Source organism: Nycticebus coucang, chromosome 8 (genome assembly GCF_027406575.1).
Source record: "Nycticebus coucang isolate mNycCou1 chromosome 8, mNycCou1.pri, whole genome shotgun sequence".
Taxonomy (NCBI): domain Eukaryota; kingdom Metazoa; phylum Chordata; class Mammalia; order Primates; family Lorisidae; genus Nycticebus; species Nycticebus coucang.
This window is the reverse complement of record NC_069787.1, coordinates 120,927,113-120,948,963: the sequence shown is the minus strand read 5'-3', so window position 1 is coordinate 120,948,963 and position 21,851 is coordinate 120,927,113. Positions and strand designations below refer to the sequence as shown.

At 41.9% G+C, this 21,851-nt stretch overlaps 1 protein-coding gene across 1 annotated transcript in view; it reads right to left on the bottom strand.

Annotated features, from left to right (window-relative positions):
• ARHGEF26 (Rho guanine nucleotide exchange factor 26) overlaps nucleotides 1-11,665 on the bottom strand; it is a 128,183-nt gene extending 116,518 nt beyond the window's left edge. The window contains exons 1-4 of the mRNA XM_053599313.1: nucleotides 11,518-11,665; nucleotides 9,990-11,126; nucleotides 8,681-8,720; nucleotides 3,004-3,149 (exon numbers count right to left, since the gene is read on the bottom strand). Coding sequence (XP_053455288.1) covers nucleotides 3,004-3,149; nucleotides 8,681-8,720; nucleotides 9,990-11,075 — 1,272 coding nt within the window. The 5' untranslated portion in view covers nucleotides 11,076-11,126; nucleotides 11,518-11,665. The remainder of the gene's footprint in view (nucleotides 1-3,003; nucleotides 3,150-8,680; nucleotides 8,721-9,989; nucleotides 11,127-11,517) is intronic.
• Nucleotides 11,666-21,851: the final 10,186 nt, after the last annotated feature.

Here is a 21,851-nt window from a genome sequence, read left to right as displayed (position 1 = left end):
TAACAACTGTAAATTATTGCAAATCGCTGTACTTCAAAAGAGTCTGGGCGACATGCTGAATGCTTCTTACAGTCAGCTGATAAGGAAAGTTTCCTTACCACCCCAGAAGGTGGGCAGGTGCTTGTTTGTGACAAAGATAAGAGATTTTTAGAAAATAAAACAGTCGACAGGATTGTTGGATATGTGCACGTGTGCACGCACTGACTCCTCTCCTAAGTAAGGATAGCGATGTGCCAGACTGGGACCAAGTTCACTGCCAGAAAACCCCTGGTCCTGTTCTCTTTCTGGGATCAGGCCTTACTAAATTCGATATATTAAAAGTCAGGCATGGAAAGATCATCCAAAAATATATATGTATAATGTGGAAGTCTTTTAAGACCTGCCCTAAATGCTGCAGCTCTTCTACAAGGCAGGATCGAGGTACAAGGTCAGACAGAGAAATGGAGGTGCCAGTCACTTACGAGAAACATCCTGACACTGTTAATGCTTCAGGAAACCTCCTCTCTTTGGGGTCTGAACTGCAACCTGGACATTTACTGATTGGATGGGCTTCTAAAAAGGTAAGGGCTGCTTCCTGGCGTTAAAATCTCTACTTTCCTAAAAGCCAGAGCTGGCTGTGTCTTCTTGGTAGACAGAAGACTCACATGAGAAGGACAGAAGGTAACTTCAGGATAGTGATCACTTCTGGGGAGGCAGGAGGGAGAAAAATTCTGGAAAGGAGGGAGTGATGAGCTGAATCCATCTAAGAAAAAATAGAAGCTAAAGCAAGTATGTTAAAATATTAGCATTTGTTCAGGCTGGGTAGTGGATACACAGAAATCTATTACCTTTACTTATTTTTTTAAATTTTTCTGCAAGGTCGAAGTACTTTACACCAAAAAAAAAAGGTAAAATTTAAGCGAATTTACACTTTTTGTACCTTTTGTATTTCAAAGCAATATGTAAGGCTGGTGCCAAAGTAATGCTAAGTGGCAAAGTCCAATTGTGCTACTTTGATTAACTGTAATTGCCAAGTGACACAGTAAATACACACAGGCCTTCTGGGAATGCTCAACTCCAAGATAACATACACAAAAATTAGAACTCACTTTATGGTCTTATTTTTTATTACTAGAAAGTTTTTTGATATCAATCTTGTTAAGAAAACGCACATCAGTACATGTATTTGTTGGTAATAAAATGCACGCCCATAATTAAAGCTGAACTGAAAGATATGCACTATTATTTAACGACAGTACATCTGCTCACGTTCAGGAGGCGTAAATATGGAGCCTGGGTTTTCGTGCTAAAAGCTAAGTTGGATCAGCATGTAACTGCCACAGAAACCCACATTTCTATTTAGTATTCAGACACCAACCACAGGATTCAGGCCTGTGATAGCAAATGCAGCTGCTTCTACAGACAGAAAACTCAAAAAGTCCACAGCCCTCTTTTTCCACCCAGATCCTTTACCAAATAGTCCATACCAAGAACCCAGTGAACTGAATGACAGCCATTCAGAGCAGACATGGTTTCCATAAACCTTGACATCAGTTTTTCCCTGTTATCTATTTTGGTAAACATATACCATGAGATCATTAGATTAGGGTGCAAGCTGCCAATACACCAACTCTGTTACTACCTTACTACATGCAAAAATCATGAAAATATCATTTAAGTTGCAAACCGTTAGCACAGGGGTCAAGTCTGGCCCATAGACATTTTGTTGGACTCACACAACATTTCTTTAACCTTGAATTGGGATAACACTCATAAAAGTTTGGATTTCTGTGCAATCTTTTCTAAATATCAGAAGATGCAGCCATACTGAGTCCTTGTGCTCACCTGGTTTGAGCTAAGTATAGCTGCTCTATTTACTGAAGGCCCGTTTCCACTGCCCCCCCCCACTTCCTACTGCTCCCACACACCAGCATCACTTATTCACACCACCTGCCCTGCCGCTATAGGCATTTAAATTTGTGGCACAATACTAAGGGTGCCATACCTTGGAGGCACTGGAAATGTATACATTCTCCTTGAACGAAATTAGGGGAGGCAGAGAGACAGAAAGAGCTTGGTCTGTAGAATTTTTAACCCAAATAGAAAGGAGGGGAGGTAGAGCCTGAACCAGAAGGTCCCAAACTACACATATGCCCATGGTCCCAGCTCCACAAAACCCACAGAACTCCTTTTCTAATGCTGAAGGGTTCCCTAAATACATAGGATTTCTGAGTCTGAATAATGTTCACTGCAGCTGAAAAGGGAATTGCCTCTGCTCCACGGCCTAAGGACTCACAGAGGTGTAGCCCCCACCGAAGGCAGCCATGCGAATTCCTTTCTACTTGCTAATGCATCAGATGTCCAAAAATTTTGTACCCAAATTCTTATCAGGTAAACCAAGCATCATACTGTGACACTTTGTAAGCTAACAGGAAAAGAAATTATGGTTAAAAGACAAAAGATGTTTGATGGAGAGAGGAGAGTTACTCATCAATGCAAAAATAAGTTGATCGCAAAAATATCAGACACAAATGTAAGATGCACAGAGGAAGATGGACCAGATGGCCATTCATTAATCAGCTTCAAGAAAAAATATAAATTTGTCTGTAACAAATAAAATTTCCAAGGAATTTCATGGTGCATAGATACATCTGCAGGTACCTACAGATATATTTATACACACACACACACACGTATACAGCCATAATTTTGATGAAGTTCAGACATATTAAGTACCACTTAATTTTTTAAAAAGATACCTAGTAGGAAGTTCCCAGAGTTCATAGTGCGTAAGGCTCAAGGCATTTTATTTTATCAAAACCTAACGTTCCTAATCAGATGTCAAAGTTCATGTTCTCATTAGTGCCTGCAGAGTCTTGAGAAACATTTCACAATCTTAAAAAGAAGTGTTCTCCTTAGAGTTACAGGATCGTTGGCAGAAAAAATAAAATCTGTACCCACACATAATTTCCACAACTCATTTTTTTTCTCCCATAGGTAGAAAAGAAGAAGGTAAACACTCACTGCAGAGAGCTGGCTCCACGTGGATCTCAGCGGCTTATGGTGAATCACAATTTTTTCATCTGACTTCTGTTCTTTGGGTTCCGACTCCTCATCAGAGTCAATGTCAAGGGCCTTTTCTTTGTAGTTTTGATACAAGACAGCATTTTCTGCAAGAAAACAAGCTTTACGTGTCACTAACTCCCCCCAATCATTATCCAACTTGTTCTAAACAAAAAACTCCATATGTACACAATGTTTAGTCTCCAGTTTATTAAACAACAAAGAGACAAACAGACTTTGTCACTCAAGAGTAATTACATAAAAGCGATTTTCTCATGAACACAGCTCTATCGCAGATTTGTCTTTCGGGAAAGAGGAGGGGCCCCTACAAGATGCCATGCCTCTGTGCTAAAGGACCATCGAGCCCGTTAGTTCACTGTCATTCAGGTCATACTGAATTCACACACTCAACCCATTTTTCTAGGTCCATCAACATTCATTTATCTATTATATTTACCAAACACTTCCATCCGTCTATGATGTGCTGAGAGTAAAACAGGAAACAAGACACCACTCCTGCCCTCCTAAGCTAATAGTTTAATGAAAAATCAGTCAATTCACTCATGCATTTATTCATTCAAATGTTATGTAGAAAATGCCTACTAGGTGCCAGCAACTGCTTAGCAGTGGGAATGCGACAGACAAGAAAAATTAAAGTCCCAGGCTTCAACAGCTGACATTCGATCACGAGAGAAACAAGGAACTTATATAATACTTCAGACGCTGATAAATGTCATGAAGAAAAGTAAAACAGGGAGAGGGGCTAGAAAGTGCTGGGAGGAGGAAGAGGTTGTGTAGACTTTAAACAGGGTGGCTTAGGAGGGCCTCCCTGAGGCACCATTTAAGCAGAGATGTATGAAAGAGGTGAGAAAACAAGCCTGTACAGCTGAGGAGAGAGCGTCGCATGAGAACAACAAGTACGAAGCCCCTGTCTGCATGTACCAAGAGCAGCACGGAGGCCCATGTAGCTGGAGTACCACCAGGGAGGAGAAAAAGAAAAGAGGGTAGTAGTTGAAGGTGAGTAGAGGGTGAATTATGTAGAATCTTGTTTCAGTGACACTGAAGGAACTCTGACTTTCCTCCAAGTGTGATGACAAGTCCCTGTAGGGTTGAGGAAACAATGACTCCACACAAATGCACACCTATAAACTGCAGGAATTACACACAGGTGCTCTGAGAACAGACTGTGAGTAGAGTGTGATCTGGGGGTCAAGGAGGTGTCAGTGAGGAAAATCTAAGATCTGAAAGCTGAGAGTAGACTGCAATAAGAAAAAGCAAAAGTTATAAAGGAACACAAGAAGACCATTATAGAGCTGGGCACCGCATGACGTGTAAGTTAATGAAGTACCACATACACAACAGTGGTCTCATATGAGTGTAGCCCTCATCTAGTGATATCATACCTCACCTGGGATCACAACACAACGCATCACTGTGTGTCTGGGGTCACAGTGGTGTAAACGAGCCTCCTGTGCTGCTAGTCATATAGAATTGTGTACAGAGCATGAGACTGGATAACGATGATCAACGACTATGTTACTGGCTTAGGTCTTTCCTGCAGAGGCAGTCCTCCAGCTACAACCATCTAGCTTATGTTCAACTCACACTTACCAACAGGGGCTATTACAGGTTAATGGGTGAATGTACCTGTTCCTACTTACATACAAATTCAAATTAAGGGCAAATCTACAGAACCTATCTCCTTCATAACCTGGGGACTGCCTGCACTATACTTTTTAACATTAGCTTAGAGTGTAGTCCCTCTACTTATAAAAATACGAAGTTAACTGCCAAACAGCCTCCAACAGGCCCTGCAGGAAATATTCCAAAAGGCACTGTTATGACAGGCAGTGACAGCCCCAGGTGTGTCATGGACCCTGAAGACCTTCCTCTGAAGGAGGAAGGCGGCTATATTGGTGATCCTGGCCCGGTACAGCCTACCCTAACGTGTGCATTGGTCTCCTAGTTTTTAACAAAAAAGCTTAAAAAGTAAAAAAATAAAAAAATAAAAAATTTAAATAGAAAAAACCTTCTAGAATAAAAATATAAAGAAAAAATATTTTTGTACAATGTATTTACGTTTTAAACGGAGGGTTAAAATTATAGGAAATCAAAAAGCAAAAAATATTTCAAAAGTTTATAATGTAAAAATGTTACAGCAGGCTAAAGTTAATTTATTATTGAAAAGAAGAAAGTACTTTTTTTAAGTTTAGTGGCAGCCTGAGTGTACAATTTATAAAGTTTATGTTAGTGTATAGCAATGCCCTGGGCCTTCACATTTACTTATCACTCACTCACTGACTCACCCATAGCAACTTGCAGTCCCGCACGCTCGTTTCATGGTAAGAATGCTTTATAGATGCACCTTTTAAAATCTTTTATCCTGTATTATTACTATACTTTCTCTATGTTTATATACACAAGTATTTGCCATATTATAACTGCCTACAGTATTCAGTAAGTGGCATGCTGTAATGGTTTGTAGCCTAAGAGTGGCCGGCTATAGCCTAGGTGTAAAGAAGGGTCTACTATCTAGGTTTGTGTAAGTTAACTCTGTGATGTTCACACATGGACGAAATCACCCAAGGACACATTTCTGAGAAAGTATCCTCACTGTTCAGTGATGCATGACTTAAAAGAACTGAGAAAGGTCAATGTGGCTTAAGCCTGGGTGTGTCCAATGACCAAAAAGAGCAAGGTGAATTCAGAACGAAGAGCCACACAGTCCAAATCAAGCAGCACTTTGTAGGCAATGATAAAGAACTGGATTTTATGCAAAAGGACTTAGTTCCTTTTATACTGTAATGACTGTACTTTAACCTGAATGCAATGGGAATCCACTGAACAGACAAATTAATGAGCAAAATGCTAACTACCTCAGAGACTAATTCAGGTACTTCTTAGGATGGTCAATGAAAGATATTGGAGGCTTGGGCTATGTGACTTAGAATGGGCCAGCTAGATAGAATGGATAGGAAGGCAGAGAGAGAGGTGTTAAGGATATTTCCTACATCTTCAGGTCCCATAACTGGAAAATAGGAATGGGAACGTAGAAGAGCAGAGAAGATTATGAAGCTTGTTTGGGACATACTGAGTTTGAAACAACTTTCCTATCTACTGACTCAAGTAAACATCTGCCTCTTTTCATCAACTATAGATTATTCTTAAAGCACCATAACTATAGTAACAAGAGTCTATGTGAGATTTTACTGGTCTCTGATTGTTCTGCATATGCAAAACAGAGTATATAGATAAAGTCTGAGTTTCCCCAGTCTTCAAAATACTTAGTGATTGGCACAAAGTATATGAATAACATTGCTGATATGATTTCCCATTCATTCTCACAACATGAGTATTATTAACCTCATTTCACACATGAAGTAGCTTAGTGAGATTAAGGTCATCGCGAGTCAACTCAGGAGTCTAATCACTAGGACAGGAGCACATGTCTCCCTGGTCAGAACATCGTGGGTTCTCACCACTCCATCACACTGCCCCCCGAGTTACATTTCAGTCATTAACTATAAGAATCCTGCATTCCTCATGTACATGTAAAAAAGAATTTAAGTCATCAAATTTGAGAAGAGACGAGAGCAAATACATGGAAACAGCTCCTTATGAAAGGAATAACATAAAACTAGTGTACAAAAGCAATTAAACTATCCTAAGAACCAGACCTGTATCCTAGTACAGGCTGCATTATGAGCTCTGTTGCAGTGGGCAAATTACTAAACTCAGAGTTTCCATTTTCCTCAATTATAAAATTGGGGAGATGAATGTACCCTAACCAGCTAAAATACCATATCCCCACATAGTTTCCTGAGATTGATGCAATGAATGGATTTTTATAAATTAGTCATTTTTACAGGCTTAATGGGAAACTCAACTTCCTAAGAATTTTACAGGAAAATGTTTTGTAATCACCCAAGATTTTATACTTTATTTCTCTAGGTGACTTCCCAACTAACTTTTCTTTTCTTTTCTTTTTTTTTATTAAATCATAACTGTATACATTGATATGATCATGGGGCATCATACACTCGCTTCATAGACCATTTGACACATTTTTATCACAATGGTTAACATAGCCTTTCCGGTGTTATTTCAGTTACTGTGCCAAAAGATTTACATTCTACATTTACCAAGTTTCGCAAATACCCCTGTAAGATGCACCACAGGTGTGATCCCACCGATCCCCCTCCCTCTACCCACCCACCCCCCTTTCCCACTTCCCCCTATTGTTAGGTTGTAACTGGGTTACAGCTTTCATGTGAGAGCCCCAAATTAGTTTCATAGTAGGGCTGAGTACATTGGGTACTTTTTCTTCCATTTTTGAGATACTCTACTAAGAAGAATATGTTCCAGCTCCATCCATGTAAACATGAAAGAGGTAAAGTCTCCATCTTTCTTTAAGGCTGCATAGTATTCCACGGTGTACATATACCACAATTTATTAATCCATTCGTGGATCGATGGGCACTTGGGCTTTTTCCATGACTTAGCAATTATGAATTGGGCTGCAATAAACGCAGGGTATATCTCTGACAAAGGTTTAATAACCAGAATCCACAGAGAACTCAAACGCATCAGCAAGAAAAAAACAAGGGATCCCATTGCAGGCTGGGCAAGGGATTTGAAGAGAAACTTCTCTGAAGAAGACAGGCGCACGGCCTTCAGACATATGAAAAAATGCTCATCATCTTTAATCATCAGAGAAATGCAAATCAAAACTACTTTGAGATACCATCTAACTCCAATGAGACTAGCCTATATCACAAAATCTCAAGACCAGAGATGTTGGCGTGGATGCGGAGAAAAGGGAACACTTCTGCACTGCTGGTGGGAATGCAAATTAATCCAACTAACTTTTCTTATAGAGGGGTATTCCCTTCTTTACTGGTCTTTAAAGGTTAGAATGCGTTAGCATTCAAAGCATGACAGAAAGTAATTACCCTCACTACCAAGACCGCACACACACCGGCTGCAGCTGGGACTGCTGCCTTCCATACTCTTCCAATTGGCTGACATTTGACCCATTTGTTTACACAAAGTCCACTAATCTGATTAGGGTTTGAACACCTGGTTGGAGCCGCTTTTCTTTTTGAGATCCTTAACAAAGTACTATATGGGTTACAAACTCTTAAGAGTATGTTTTTGTCTGCCAAGAGGGTTATATTTACCCAAAGTTGAAACTTAATAAGGAAACAGGAAGTCAAAAATGATAAAATACGGAAATATAGGGAAAAGAATATTAAGTCAAGGGAAATGTGACCTAAGGAAATAAGACCTCCGATCTAGATGCCAAATTCTTAGAATTTTTAACTAAAAATCTAGAGCTCGCTGTTTCTCTTCCTCCACTTTATTGAGGAAGATGGGGATGGAGCAAAGGAGAGAAGAATTAAAAATACCAGGACACTGATTGAGTTATCACATTATATAAAAGGCCATCAATTCAATTCTCTGCTGGTATTACGAGATGAAAATTTAGCTTAGTGTAGAGCTTTAAACTGTATAATTTGGGAAGAAGTTGGACATAGTATTTCTCATCAAGCATTTTTGTTACTGAAGTTGGATTTAAACTTATAATTGATATTCCACATTGAAACAGCAATGAAAGTCTGGAAAATTAAATGCTTACCTTCCCCATCAAATGTTCCTTGTCCTTTCAGCATTTTTTTCTAGGAGACAAGAAAAGCAAAAAAAAAAAACAAAGAGAGAGAGAGAGAGAAAAGGAAATATAAAATATAGCTATTTTAAGTAAACGTACTTTTTTTGTTGTTACACTCATTAGATTTCTAAAAGCACCCAGCAGATAAGCCCTAGAGCAGTTCACTCCTATCTCATATGACCAGTACAATTCACTGAAACACTGAAATAAAATGCACAAGGTCTCCCACACCCCATCAAAACAGATTGAGAATCTTCAAATGACCAGCAGTTCGACTCATTTCACTACTCGTGATTCACCATCACTGTTAAACTGAACTTCCCTATACTTGCAGAGCTGGAAAAGAAACCCATAAAATGTTATGTAATTTCTTTTCTTTAAGACCATAGACTCTAAAATCAAACAGAATCAAGAAAAAACGTCACTGCCAAAAAGAATCTCTGCCCTGTTGCTGAGATCTGCCTCAGCAGGGAAAGCAGCACATACTTCAAAATATCTCTCTGGAGCTTTCTTTATGTCCTGCTTTTCAATATATTTAGTAAGTGCAGCTCTTAGTTCTATACCAAGGAGCAATACCACAGAATTCACTCCAACCTAAGGTTTTGAGCTACCAATTTGTTAAATGCACTCAAGGATAAATGGGAATAAAATACAACCGGAGGCCATGGTGACAAAAATGAGCAACAAAATACACAAGAAAGTACTTGTGTCTTTTTGGTTCTGGTAACTGACTTTAAAATTCACATTCTACCTGAATGACAGGAAGTGTGCAATCACCACTCAAAAAACTATTCAGTAAGTAAAAGCAAAAAAAAAAAAAAAATCAACAGGCTCAAACAGAAATCAGTATTTTCTGGTATCAGCTATGATAACAGCCAACGCTGACACCTCTAAACAAACACCAGAGAACTTGACCAGTGGAGATTGCAGAGCTAAGCGCTTTCCCCTCCCCCTCTCAGCTACCTACACTAAAAGTGCTTAAGACTCACTCAGCCAATACTTAATTGGAAGTAAAATCTTCCCTTTTGTCCTCCAGATACTGCCTAAGCTTAGAAAGTTAAGTTATCAGAGTTTGACTTCTTTACCCGAAGGAAGTTGCATTAAACTCGGCTGTGCCTGCCAACAACAAAGTGGACGAGAGATAAAAGTCCACAGGTAATCAATAACAAAAAACAGAATTAAAAGAGAGTAAGGGCTCCTGGCTTCCTCTCTGCTCCTCCTCACCCCGCGACACGTGCACTTTGAGAGAACTGCCTGCCACACGCCTGCCCACTCTTACCTTTATCCTTCCCAGGCTGGAAAACTTCTCCTTGTCTTCCATCACTGCTCTCAGAACAGGCTGGGACATTCTGTTCTTCTTCTTCGAGCTAGTAGGACTGTCAAAATCAAAGCCACTGACCACCGCCCTGCGATAGGACGTGGACCGCAAGCCCCTCCGCAGAGACCCTGGGCTGTCCAAGTCGTTGTCGACCTCGGCCTCGTCCCCTGCGTGGCCCAGGGGTGCTGCGAGGCCTTCTACCATGCTGCGCACCTTGAGGAGCCTCTTATGGGGCTCCACATTCTGGCTGTTGGATTTGCTTATTTTGATTTCCGAGGCCAGGCTCTTCGGAATGATCTGCTGTTTTCCCACTTTGAGGGCGGCAGGGCTGTTTGTACTCAAAATCACGGAAGGATTCTCAGGAAGCTCGTTCTCCTGCGAGGGTAATCTCTGGAGGGAGAGTTTTTGTTCAGAAGACCTTTTCTGGAGCGCAGGAGACAGTCTCCCGGTTACCCGTTCCGGGTCTATAGCCAACTGGCCAGACTGCGAACCGGAGCCAGGAGAGTCGTTACTAGGGGCAAAGCCATTGGCAGCAGAGGAAGGCACTGGGTGGGCAGTCAAGCCGGCGGGGTCTTTCTCGGGGGTGCAGGGGGCGGGGGCGTTAGGAGTCCGCGGGGGGCGCAGCACCGGCGGCGGTGGCAGCGGGGAAAGCGAGGTCACAGTGCCGTTCGCTGGGGATTTCGGGGAGCCGCCAGGCACCGCTTTGGGGACCTGAGGTGACTTGGGTCGTCTGGGAGAGGCAGCTTTGTATTCCAAGGAGACTATACCACCATTAGCCACTGCTCTCCAGTGGGTGCCCAGAAGCATGGGACTCCTGTGGGCCGTCCTGCTGTCCGAGCCGGTGGGCACTTGGGCGGGAGTCTGCGCGGCGGGGAGCGTCCCTCGGTCTTCCACCGGGAAATCCGTGATCAGCAACCCGCTGGGACTCTGATAAGACTTGGGCCTCGGCTTGCTCCGGCCCGGCAGCTGAGGCGGAGGGGTCGAACGCCTCCGCCACAAAGGGGTTACGCTGTTACTAGAAAAATCCACTTCGCTCTCGCCGTCCATAGCCGGGCCTCGGGGTCAGCCCCGGGAGGAACAACACGGAGCTAGTCTTGCCTAAAGAGGAAAGAAGTTGTGGAACTTTGCCTGGGGACAATCGGGCGCGCCTTGCAGGCTCGCGCCCTCGGAGCCCGGCAGTCTACCCTGCTGTTGCGCGGGACACGACTGCTGCGGCAATTACCCGCCTTTTATCGGGCGGAAATCTGGGCTGCAGCCCAGAATTGATTAATCCAATCACCTCCGCGTCCTGCTAGGGCCCAGAGACCACCCGCACGGAATGAATCCGCCACCAATTCACCGGGTGCAAGTCGATGTACAAGAAACTTGGGACGAGTTCAGCTTTCTCGGGAAGCTCGCCTCGGGACGCTTGCGTCCTCCGCCATCTGGCCTCCCAATCTCATCCTGGATACCCTCGCGCTCAAACTGTCCAGCTTCCAGGCGAATTTACCTTCGGGGGCTTCCAAGTCCGGGGCCAAGGAGCTCCCACCTCCCTGTGGGTGGCCCGGGTCCCGGACCAAACCACTGCTGAAAGGGCTCAGGAGAGTGCCGCAGCCTACCGCGGCGCCGGCTCCGCCCCCAAGCTTGGGGCACGCCCCAAGTTTGGTCCCGCCCCAGTCTTAGCCCCGCCCAGAACCGCCTTAGTCGCGGCCAGAAAGTAGCCACTGTCTCCCCGCCCACGCGTGCCGTGAATGTGTTCCTGGGTCGGTGTAAAACAAGTTGAGTGCACCTGAGTTGGGTGCCGAGCTCCGGCGTTTCCGGCTCGGAGCTGCGGCCTGGCGGCGTTGGCTGCATGGGAGCTGTGGGCGCACGAGGTTGTTGCCCAGAACCTCGTGGGAACCAGCGTGGGAGCCCTGCCCACTTGTAATTTACGAACCTCCGAACAGCAGAGGATCTCTTTTGTTGAAATCGAGAATGCGCGGCTAAGTAGGGTTTGTGAAATGCGAGAGCAGCAGCGCAGAGAGAAGGCCATGGATCTGTCAGCATTCTGGTGGTCTTAAAAATCTAATGGGCTTGTTCCACTGCTTAAATTGCCTTATAATATAGACAGATCTGCTGGTTGGTGCCTATAGCATTTCGGGAGGACCTGGCAGCTGTGCGGAGAACTGGATGGCTAGGAAACCGTCTTTCTCTCATTACTCCTTCCTTCGCTGTTCTTTGGCCACACTCAGTTTGACAGCCTCAGGACCTTTTTTGACCTTCTGTCTTGTCCCTCCCTCCGGAAATGCCTTTCCTTATCTCTCATAAATAAGACGACTGCGCACCCCCCCCCCATTTATTTGTCCAAATCTACACTTATCAAAATGTGTACATATTTGCGTGTCAGGGTTTATTGTCTGTTCTGTCTTTACACTGTGATCTGCATAAGGGTAGGAGACGTGTTTGTTTCTCCTCCTTAATCCAGGCACATACTGGCCAATTAATAAGTGTTTGTTGAATCAGTGAGTGAATGAATGAAAAGAATGAGGCGACAAGAGTGACCACCCCTTCCAAAGCGCTAGGTTGCCCAGTAGTAGAAAGTTGGTTGTGTCCTGGCATGCTCCTGTTGTGTGAGAATAATAAGGCAAACTTGAGAAGACAAATAATTTTAGACCATAAGATCTGTATAATTGATTCTGTTAGCAAGACAGATGGGCCCTTCTCCAAGTTCTCTTCAGCATTCATGCTTTCAGCAGGGATGCACTGAGCGTTCGCCGTGTGCACAGTGTGCTGTTTATTCATGCCCTAGACACGTTGAATGCAATGGGAAAAAATATTCAGAGGCAATCTTTGGGTGGTGAGATGATGTGCTTTTCTGCACTTACCAACGGCTATATGTATAAGAAATACTGCACTATCAATAATGTAGTATAGAAAATAAATTTATGAATCCCTTTTTATGCAGAGAATTAATATGTGTGTTTTTCTACACTACATTATTGATAGTGCAGTATTTCTTAATTTGGTTTGAGACATTTTCATAAAAAGAAGAGAAGAAATGGTAACAAAAAAATTTATAAGAAAATTTTCAAGAAGAAATTTACCAAATATTTCATTTGGAAGATATGTGGCTGATTACATATTCTTATGCACATAGACACTTTTTAATATAGGGCATTTTCTATACCAACATGCATTATTTTATGTGGAAAATATAAATTAATTTCAGAAGTTTATTGCCGCACCCCCGGCATCAAGCCGCGGCGGGATGGCTCTGTCCGCGTTGTAAAAACTGCGGTAAGGCGGTGGGTGCTTCTCGGAGCGTTGCCCCCAGTCCCCCTGGTTTGCGACAGCAGCGCATAAGTTGCCTAGCATGCCTTTTAGTGAACGTAAGAATTCATGAGGTGCGGCATAAAGGCCTGAATAACCTTTACCCTGAAACCTGTTTGAAACTTGTTTGTTGAGTTGAATGGTTAATTGTTGCTTGAATGTCCTCAGAAACTAAGAATAAACATAATGACTTACTAATCCATGACTTCATCTATACAATGGAGACTAAATGTCTCCAAGGGAACACGTTCCCACCATAAAGGTCAGTTAATTGAAACAATGTATCAAGAGAATGCAGGGATGATAAGTTAAGATGTTCCTACCAGATACCCGCTCCCTCCGGTCTCTTATCTCTACCTTATGTCCCTTTGAAACTGTTTCTTTGAAATAAGTTTTCTATGAAATTGCTTTCTCTATAATTTTGTCACTATACACTTAAAACATATACATAATTCACTATCAATTCACTAACAACATAAAAATCATAATCAAATATAAAAATATAAAAATACAAAATGTGAACAAAGCAGTTTTACAAAGAAAGAAGGTTTAAACATAGATAAAGAGAAGTAAAAGAGTAACTGCTGATAAGCAGCAGTCCTTTGTTCCCCCTTACGGGCAGAAACATTGTCTAAGAAAAGACAGTTGACTACTCCCATCTACAAAACTCGATAAGAACTTTGTAAGCATCAGCAAGTCATAAAAATATCTTTTGTAGTTTGTAAGACATTGTCAAAAATGTATAAATACCATGCCTAAAAATCAGTAAAGTACAACTGCTTTCTTCATCATCCTTGGTGTGTGGCAGTTTGTCATTTTCCTGCGTCGCCCTTTCAATCAACCTGAGCCGTTCTCGCCCTGAAAGCCCTCGGACTGAGACTCATTCGACTGGCGGTCCGCGGCAGCTGGCGCCTCGAACGGGGACCTGAAGGACAGGTGATCTTTCTTTTTCTTTCTTTTCTCTCTTTTTTCAGATTGAAGGCGACTCTCACCAGGGAGCTGCAGTCCCGCCGGTAAAGGCTGACCGGTTAAGTGTGAGTAATCCGCAGGACAACATGGGGCATACATTGGGTAAGGAAGAACACATGCTCAGTGTCATGATACAGCGTTTATTAGAGAAAAATGGTTTTCATGTGTCTCTCAAACGGTTGGAGGAGCTTATACATTTCATAAAGTTGGTTAGTCCTTGGTTTCTGGAGGAAGGCTCTCTCTCTCTCTCCGACTGGAAGAGAGTGGGACGCGAAATGCGGAAATACATGCAAGAACATGGAGAGAAGGTCTTGCCCCCTCAGGCTTTTCCTTTATGGTTACAAGTTAGAGAACTTTTAGCTGACAATACCTTTTTAGAAGCATTTATAAGAGAAACTGATTCGGAGGTTGGTGATCCTGAATCTAAAGGGGCACCGATTTATGATGAGGTTCCCCCCGAGGTTCTTAAAGATCCTGAACCGGTACCAAACACTGAGAGCGCTGTCCCTTCGGCTCCAACGCTCAAAGACATTCTACCACCACTCCCACCGGTTGATAATTCTTCAGACAGTGACGAGTGGGATGTGGTCGATGAATTTACTAAACCAGATGAGAGGGACAGAATGAATGATTTTATTCACCCCCGCCGAGCTTACCCGGCAGTTCGTGTCCCAAAAGTCACATCTAAGACAACCTCACAAGCTCCGCTTCCCCGTGTACCTCCTTGTCTCCCTCCGCCGCCCGCGGGCTTTCAAGCGGCGGTGCGAGAAACCCGTCAGCAGGGAGATTTTACATTTGCTTTCCCGGTACGCTTTCCCACTGAGGATAGGGCACCACCCACCTGGGAACCTCTGTCGTTAAAGACGCTTAAAGAACTGCAACAGGCTGTCCGTACATCGGGAGCTTCTGCCCCTTATACCTTACAAATTGTGGAATCAATTAGCAGTCAATGGCTTACCCCGTATGATTGGCAGCAAACGGCCAAAGCCACGCTTTCCCCAGGTGATTATATTTTATGGAGAACAGAGTATGAAGATAGATGTAGAGAAAGTATTAATCAACATGTAGGAAGAAAAGCACAGCCCACGCTGTCCATGCTTCTAGGGACAGATGAATTTGCTTCTTTTGAAAATCAAATTAAACTACCCCGACAATTTTTAGAGATAGTCAGCCATAATGCAGTCTCCGCTTGGCGAAAAATACCTCCTCCGGGAACCAAGGGCACAACTTTAGCAGGCATAAAACAGGGTATGGAAGAGTCCTATCCTGACTTTATTTCTCGCCTGGAAGAAGCTATTAATAGAATGCTTCCACCATCAGAGGGCACAGAATTATTACTCAAGCAATTGGCTTGGGAAAATGCAAATACGCTGTGTCAGGACTTAATACGTCCACTCAGGAAAACAGGTACCTTACAAGATTATATTAAAGCATGCATGGATGCCTCACCAGCAATTGTCCAGGGAATGGCGTTTGCTGCAGCTATGCGGGGTCAGAAATTTAGTTCATATGTTAAAGGTGCCTTTGATAGAGACCCCAGTAATACATGTTTTGGGTGTAATCCCCCACATGACTTGCCCACTTGTTATAACTGTGGGAAGCCAGGTCATATACAGAAGGATTGTAAGAAATCCACCGGTGCTAATAATAATAATAATAAGTCCCGTGGATTACCCCCGGGACCATGCCCTCGTTGTAAGAAGGGCAGGCACTGGAGAAATGAATGTAAATCTAAATTTCATAAAGATGGAACCCCCTTGTCAGACAAGGGTGCTAACTTTATTGATACCAACCAGACAAAAAACTAGATAAGGGGCGTTCTCCTAGCCCCGACTCCAAGGGAGAGTCTCCTGCTTCTACCGCAGTACGACCTAAGTTAGAGCCCACATCTACTATTAATTGTATACCACCTGAATGGACAATTCATGATCTCCCACGTGGGACTCCTGGCAGTGCAGGCTTAGACCTTGCCAGTTCTAAAGATGTAATCATATCCAAACATGATGGTGTTGTGTTAGTTCCCACAGGAATAAAAGGAAAGTTATTACCAGGTACTGTTGGTGTTATATTGGGACGAAGTTCCAATTACACCAAACATTTTGAAGTTGTTCCAGGAGTAATTGATTCTGACACTGAAAATACAATTAAAGTCATGGTAAAGTCTCTAGTAGAAACTACACAAATTCATAAGGGACAAAGAATTGCTCAATTACTATTGTTGCCATATATACCACTCCCCACTTATCACTTACATGATGCCAGGGGAGAGGGACAGTTTGGATTTACTGATAAAGATTGTGTGGCTCTTATACATGATTTATATGATAGACCGATGTTAAAAATGAAAATAGAAGGCAGGCCCATTAAGGGCCTGATGGACACAGGCGCTGATGTAACCTGCATTGCTGCCTCCGACTGGCCGAGATCCTGGCCGGTTCATCGAACTGGGTCTTCTTTAGTTGGTCTCGGTTCTGTTTCTGGTGTCATGCGTAGTACATCTCATTTGTTATGTGAATATAAGGACAAGAAAATTTACTTTCAACCTTATGTGTTACCCTCTCTACCCTATACTTTATGGGGACGAGATCTTTTACATGTCCTAGACATGAAACTAGTTACAGGTGATCAACTTAACGATCAGTGTTTTTCATAGGGGCCACTGCAGAAAACTATGCCTGTAAAATAAAATGGTTAACAGATGTTCCTGTGTGGGTTAGTCAGTGGCCCCTGACAACAGAAAAGTTACAGGCATTACAAATTTTAGTACAAGAACAATTAGATAAAGGTCACTTAGAAGAATCCACTAGTCCGTGGAATACTCCTGTGTTTGTTATTAAGAAAAAATCTGGTAAATGGAGACTTTTACAAGATTTAAGAGCAGTAAATGCCATTATGGAAGACATGGGCTCCCTTCAACCTGGGCTTCCGTCTCCTGTAGCAGTACCAGAACAATGGTCACTAATAATTATAGATCTGCAAGACTGCTTTTTTACTATTAATTTACATCCTGAGGATTGTCCTCGTTTTGCTTTCAGCGTTCCTTCTTTGAATTTACAGGAACCGTTTAAAAGATATCAGTGGAAAACTTTACCACAGGGCATGAAAAACAGCCCTACCTTATGTCAAAAATTCGTGGCGGCTGCATTAGCAGCACTGAGAAAACAATTTCCTAGCGCCTACATAATTCATTATATGGATGATATCTTGCTAGCTCATCCTGAGCTACCAAAAGTACAGCTAATGCTAAAAAAGGCTATAGAACAATTAACTAAATTTGGCTTAGTTATTGCCCCAGAGAAAGTTCAGAGAGATAAACCTTTAAGTTATCTGGGACAATGGATTCACTCTGACTATATTGCACCTCAAAAGGTGCAAATAAGGAGAGATAAATTACAAACTCTTAATGATTATCAAAAATTACTGGGAGAAATAAATTGGATTCGACCTTTTCTGAAGATTACTACGGGAACCCTTAGTCCTTTGTTTACTATCTTACAGGGAGACTCTAATCCCCGTTCCCCTAGACATTTAACTCCAGAAGCCTTGCAGGCTTTAGAAGTTGTTGAACAGGCTTTAACTCAAGCTAGGGTAAAACAAATTAATTATCAAAACCCATGGTCTTTACTCATCTTTTCTACTGAGTATACTCCTACAGCTTGCCTATGGCAGGAAGGTATTTTAGAATGGATTCATTTACCACATGTTCAGACAAAGATTGTTGCTGATTATCCATACCTGGTGTCTTTATTAATTGATAAAGGAAGAAAAAGATCACGGGAATTATTTGGTAAAGATCCTCATGTAATTGTAACTGCTTATAATAAAATTCAAGTAGAACAACTATTTCAAAATAATGATGATTGGGTATTGGCCTTACAAGGCTATGCAGGTCAAATTTTATATCATTATCCTAAACATCCTTTAATTGAATTTACAAAAACAGTTTCACTTATATTTCCTCTTATGTGTTCCAAACAGCCTCTGTCTGACGCAATAACCTTGTTCACAGATGGTTCCTCTACAGGTCGAGCTGTAGTTTTTAGCCCAGGCCTGTCTCCTCTTATTAAAGAGGTCACACAAGCCTCTGCCCAACAAACAGAATTATGGGCTCTAATCTCGGCCTTTAATAATTTCAAACAAAAATTTAACTTGTATACAGATTCAAAGTATATTGCTTCTCTTTTTCCGGCTCTTGAAACTGCTCTTTTAACAGGAACCTCAACTATTTTACCTTTATTAAAGAAACTACAAACTTTAATTCAGCAAAGGAATAATCAATTTTATATTGGTCACATAAGAGGACATACTAATTTACCTGGCCCTTTGGCCCAAGGAAATGCCACTGCAGATTTCTTAACACGTACTATAGTGGCATCAGTGGCCGAAGCTGAAGAAAGCCACGCCTTACATCACCAAAATGCTAACGCATTAAGAAAAATGTTTCAAATTACTAGAGAACAGGCAAGACAAATAGTCTTAAAGTGTAAATCCTGTCCTGTTACTCATCATCCTTTAAAATTTGGTGTTAATCCTCGGGGTTTACGCCCCAACGTATTATGGCAAATGGATGTAACACATGTGTCTAGTTTTGGAAAATTACAATATGTACATGTTACTGTTGATACTTTTTCTCATTTTATCTGTGCTTCTGCAAGATCTGGCGAGGCCTACAAAGATGTTGTACAACACCTGTTTTACTGCTTTCAGCAGCTAGGTGTCCCTCTTCAACTAAAAACAGACAATGCTCCAGCTTATACCTCTCGAGCATTTGAACAATTTTGTATACAGTGGAAAATTGCTCATTCTACGGGGATCCCTTATAATCCTCAGGGTCAGGCGATTGTTGAAAGAACTAATCAAATATTAAAATTACAAATTGAACGCCTACAAAAAGCTCATAAATATTTTTCTCCTCATCATATTTTAACCCATGCTTTATTCGTCCTAAATCACCTTAATGTAAACTCCAATAATTTAACCCCTGCTCTCTCCCATTGGCAGCCACAATCGGCTGCCACCCTTCCTAAAGTTCTTTGGAAAGATTTATTATCGGGCCAATGGAAAGGCCCTGATGTATTGTTAACCTCCGGACGAGGCTATGCTTGCATATTTCCACAGGATGCCGACTCTCCCGTCTGGATTCCAGACCGGCTCATCAAACCGGCTCCTCCGGAGACCCCGGCGCAGAAGACAACGCCTGCGGCGGATGAAGATCCTATCTGCACAAATGAGGACGACTGTGGAAATTTCACCGAAACCCTCCAAGACCACGTGGACACAGATCCGTGCCCTGGTGAAACAAGCTAAACAACTTCTCATATCTCAAGGAAACCCTCTAACTCCTACAATGTACTTTCTTGCGTTTCTATCACTAATCTCTACTCCTAAGGTAGAAACTGCAGCTTATTGGTCTTATGTGCCTAATCCTCCTCTGCTACACCCTGTGGGCTGGCTAGATCCAGACCCCATAAAAATTCTTTCTAATGATTCAATCCGCTTAGGAGGTTTAACTGACTCAGACTCTAGACATCATGCCGCAGCCTTAATTAACTTTACCGGCAAAGCCGATTCACTACCTATTTGTTTTACTTTAAAAGGCAAAACGCCTCCTTTTTGTTTACCCACAAGTTACAGAGTCTTTTTATCTGATGCTCCTGATCCTCATGATGCCAATAGACGTTATATGTGGGAATATGAAATACAAACTATTGGAAGTCCTGATTATAATGAAACTTGTTTGTCTGTGGACCACTTGCCTCTCCCTAATTGTAAAGAAAAATATAGAGATAAAAATCAATTCTGGGAATCCTCTTTAACAAAAACCCCTACTTAGCTTTCTTGCGGATTCCCAGACGCTGCTAACAAACATTCTCCCATTAATTCTAATACAATTATCTGGGATTATTCTCCTACTTCCTGCTATGATCATAACAAATATTTATCTAATCAATTGGATAAATATCATAAGTATCAATGGTCTGGTTCCCCTCAGCCAATACGGAGGTGGTTCACACCTGGTTTAGTTGAGCCCATATGGGTGGCTCAATACAACAATAGAACTCAAATACATTATGACTTGTTTAGACTTATTGCTGCTTCTAACTTAATCTTAGAAAAGAAACCTAATATGCCTAAACCTAATCCAATATTAATAAGAACTTGTGTTGGATATCCATATGCTCTACTTTTAGCTCCAAATAAGTATCTAACTATTACACAATCTAAAAATTCTTATCATATTTCTTGTACCGCTTGTAAAGTTACAAATTGTCTTACTTCTACTGATTTATTCAATGAACGCTTGTTTAATTCTGTTTTAATTGTTAAAAGACCCTCTTATGTACTATTACCTGTTGATTTACAAGATGATCCTTGGTATGATAATTCTGCTTTACAAGTTTTACATACTGTTAATCAGTTAATTCGACCTAAGAGGTTTGTAGCTGCTTTAATTCTCGGTATTTTAGCTTTAATTTCTATAGTCACAACATTTGCGGTAGCCACTACTGCTTTGGTTCAAGAAGTTCACACAGCTCACTTTGTTAATTCTCTCAGCAGCAACATAACTCTAGCTTTAATGACTCAAGCCAGCATAGATAATAAACTTGAAGCAAAACTTAACATCCTAGAAGAAGTAGTTTTAGCCTTAGGACAAGATATAAAGTTTATACAACATAAACTTCAAACCAGATGTCATTCTGCCTTTCCTGCTATTTGTGTAACTCCTTTACCTTATAATATGTCCACTTCCTGGGACAAAACTAAAGCTCATCTACAGGGTGTCTGGAAGGACAATGATATTACACATGATTTACATACTCTTCAAAAAGATATCACTGCCATCAGTGAAGCTCATTTACCTAGCACTTCTCTTGATTCACTGGCTCAATCCCTCTCTGACAATCTTAAATCTTTAAATCCTGTGTCCTGGATTCAGTACATTGTGTTTATTGTCATTATTGGATGCTTGATATTCTGTGTTGTTTTACTGTTACCTTGTCTCCTTCGTTGTGTCTTTTCCTCCTTAAAGGCTGTTCGCCAAGACCTCTTTGAACTACGTTTCATTAACAAAAAAGGGGGAAATGCCGCACCCCCGGCATCAAGCCGCGGCGGGATGGCTCTGTCCGCGTTGTAAAAACTGCGGTAAGGCGGTGGGTGCTTCTCGGAGCGTTGCCCCCAGTCCCCCTGGTTTGCGACAGCAGCGCATAAGTTGCCTAGCATGCCTTTTAGTGAACGTAAGAATTCATGAGGTGCGGCATAAAGGCCTGAATAACCTTTACCCTGAAACCTGTTTGAAACTTGTTTGTTGAGTTGAATGGTTAATTGTTGCTTGAATGTCCTCAGAAACTAAGAATAAACATAATGACTTACTAATCCATGACTTCATCTATACAATGGAGACTAAATGTCTCCAAGGGAACACGTTCCCACCATAAAGGTCAGTTAATTGAAACAATGTATCAAGAGAATGCAGGGATGATAAGTTAAGATGTTCCTACCAGATACCCGCTCCCTCCGGTCTCTTATCTCTACCTTATGTCCCTTTGAAACTGTTTCTTTGAAATA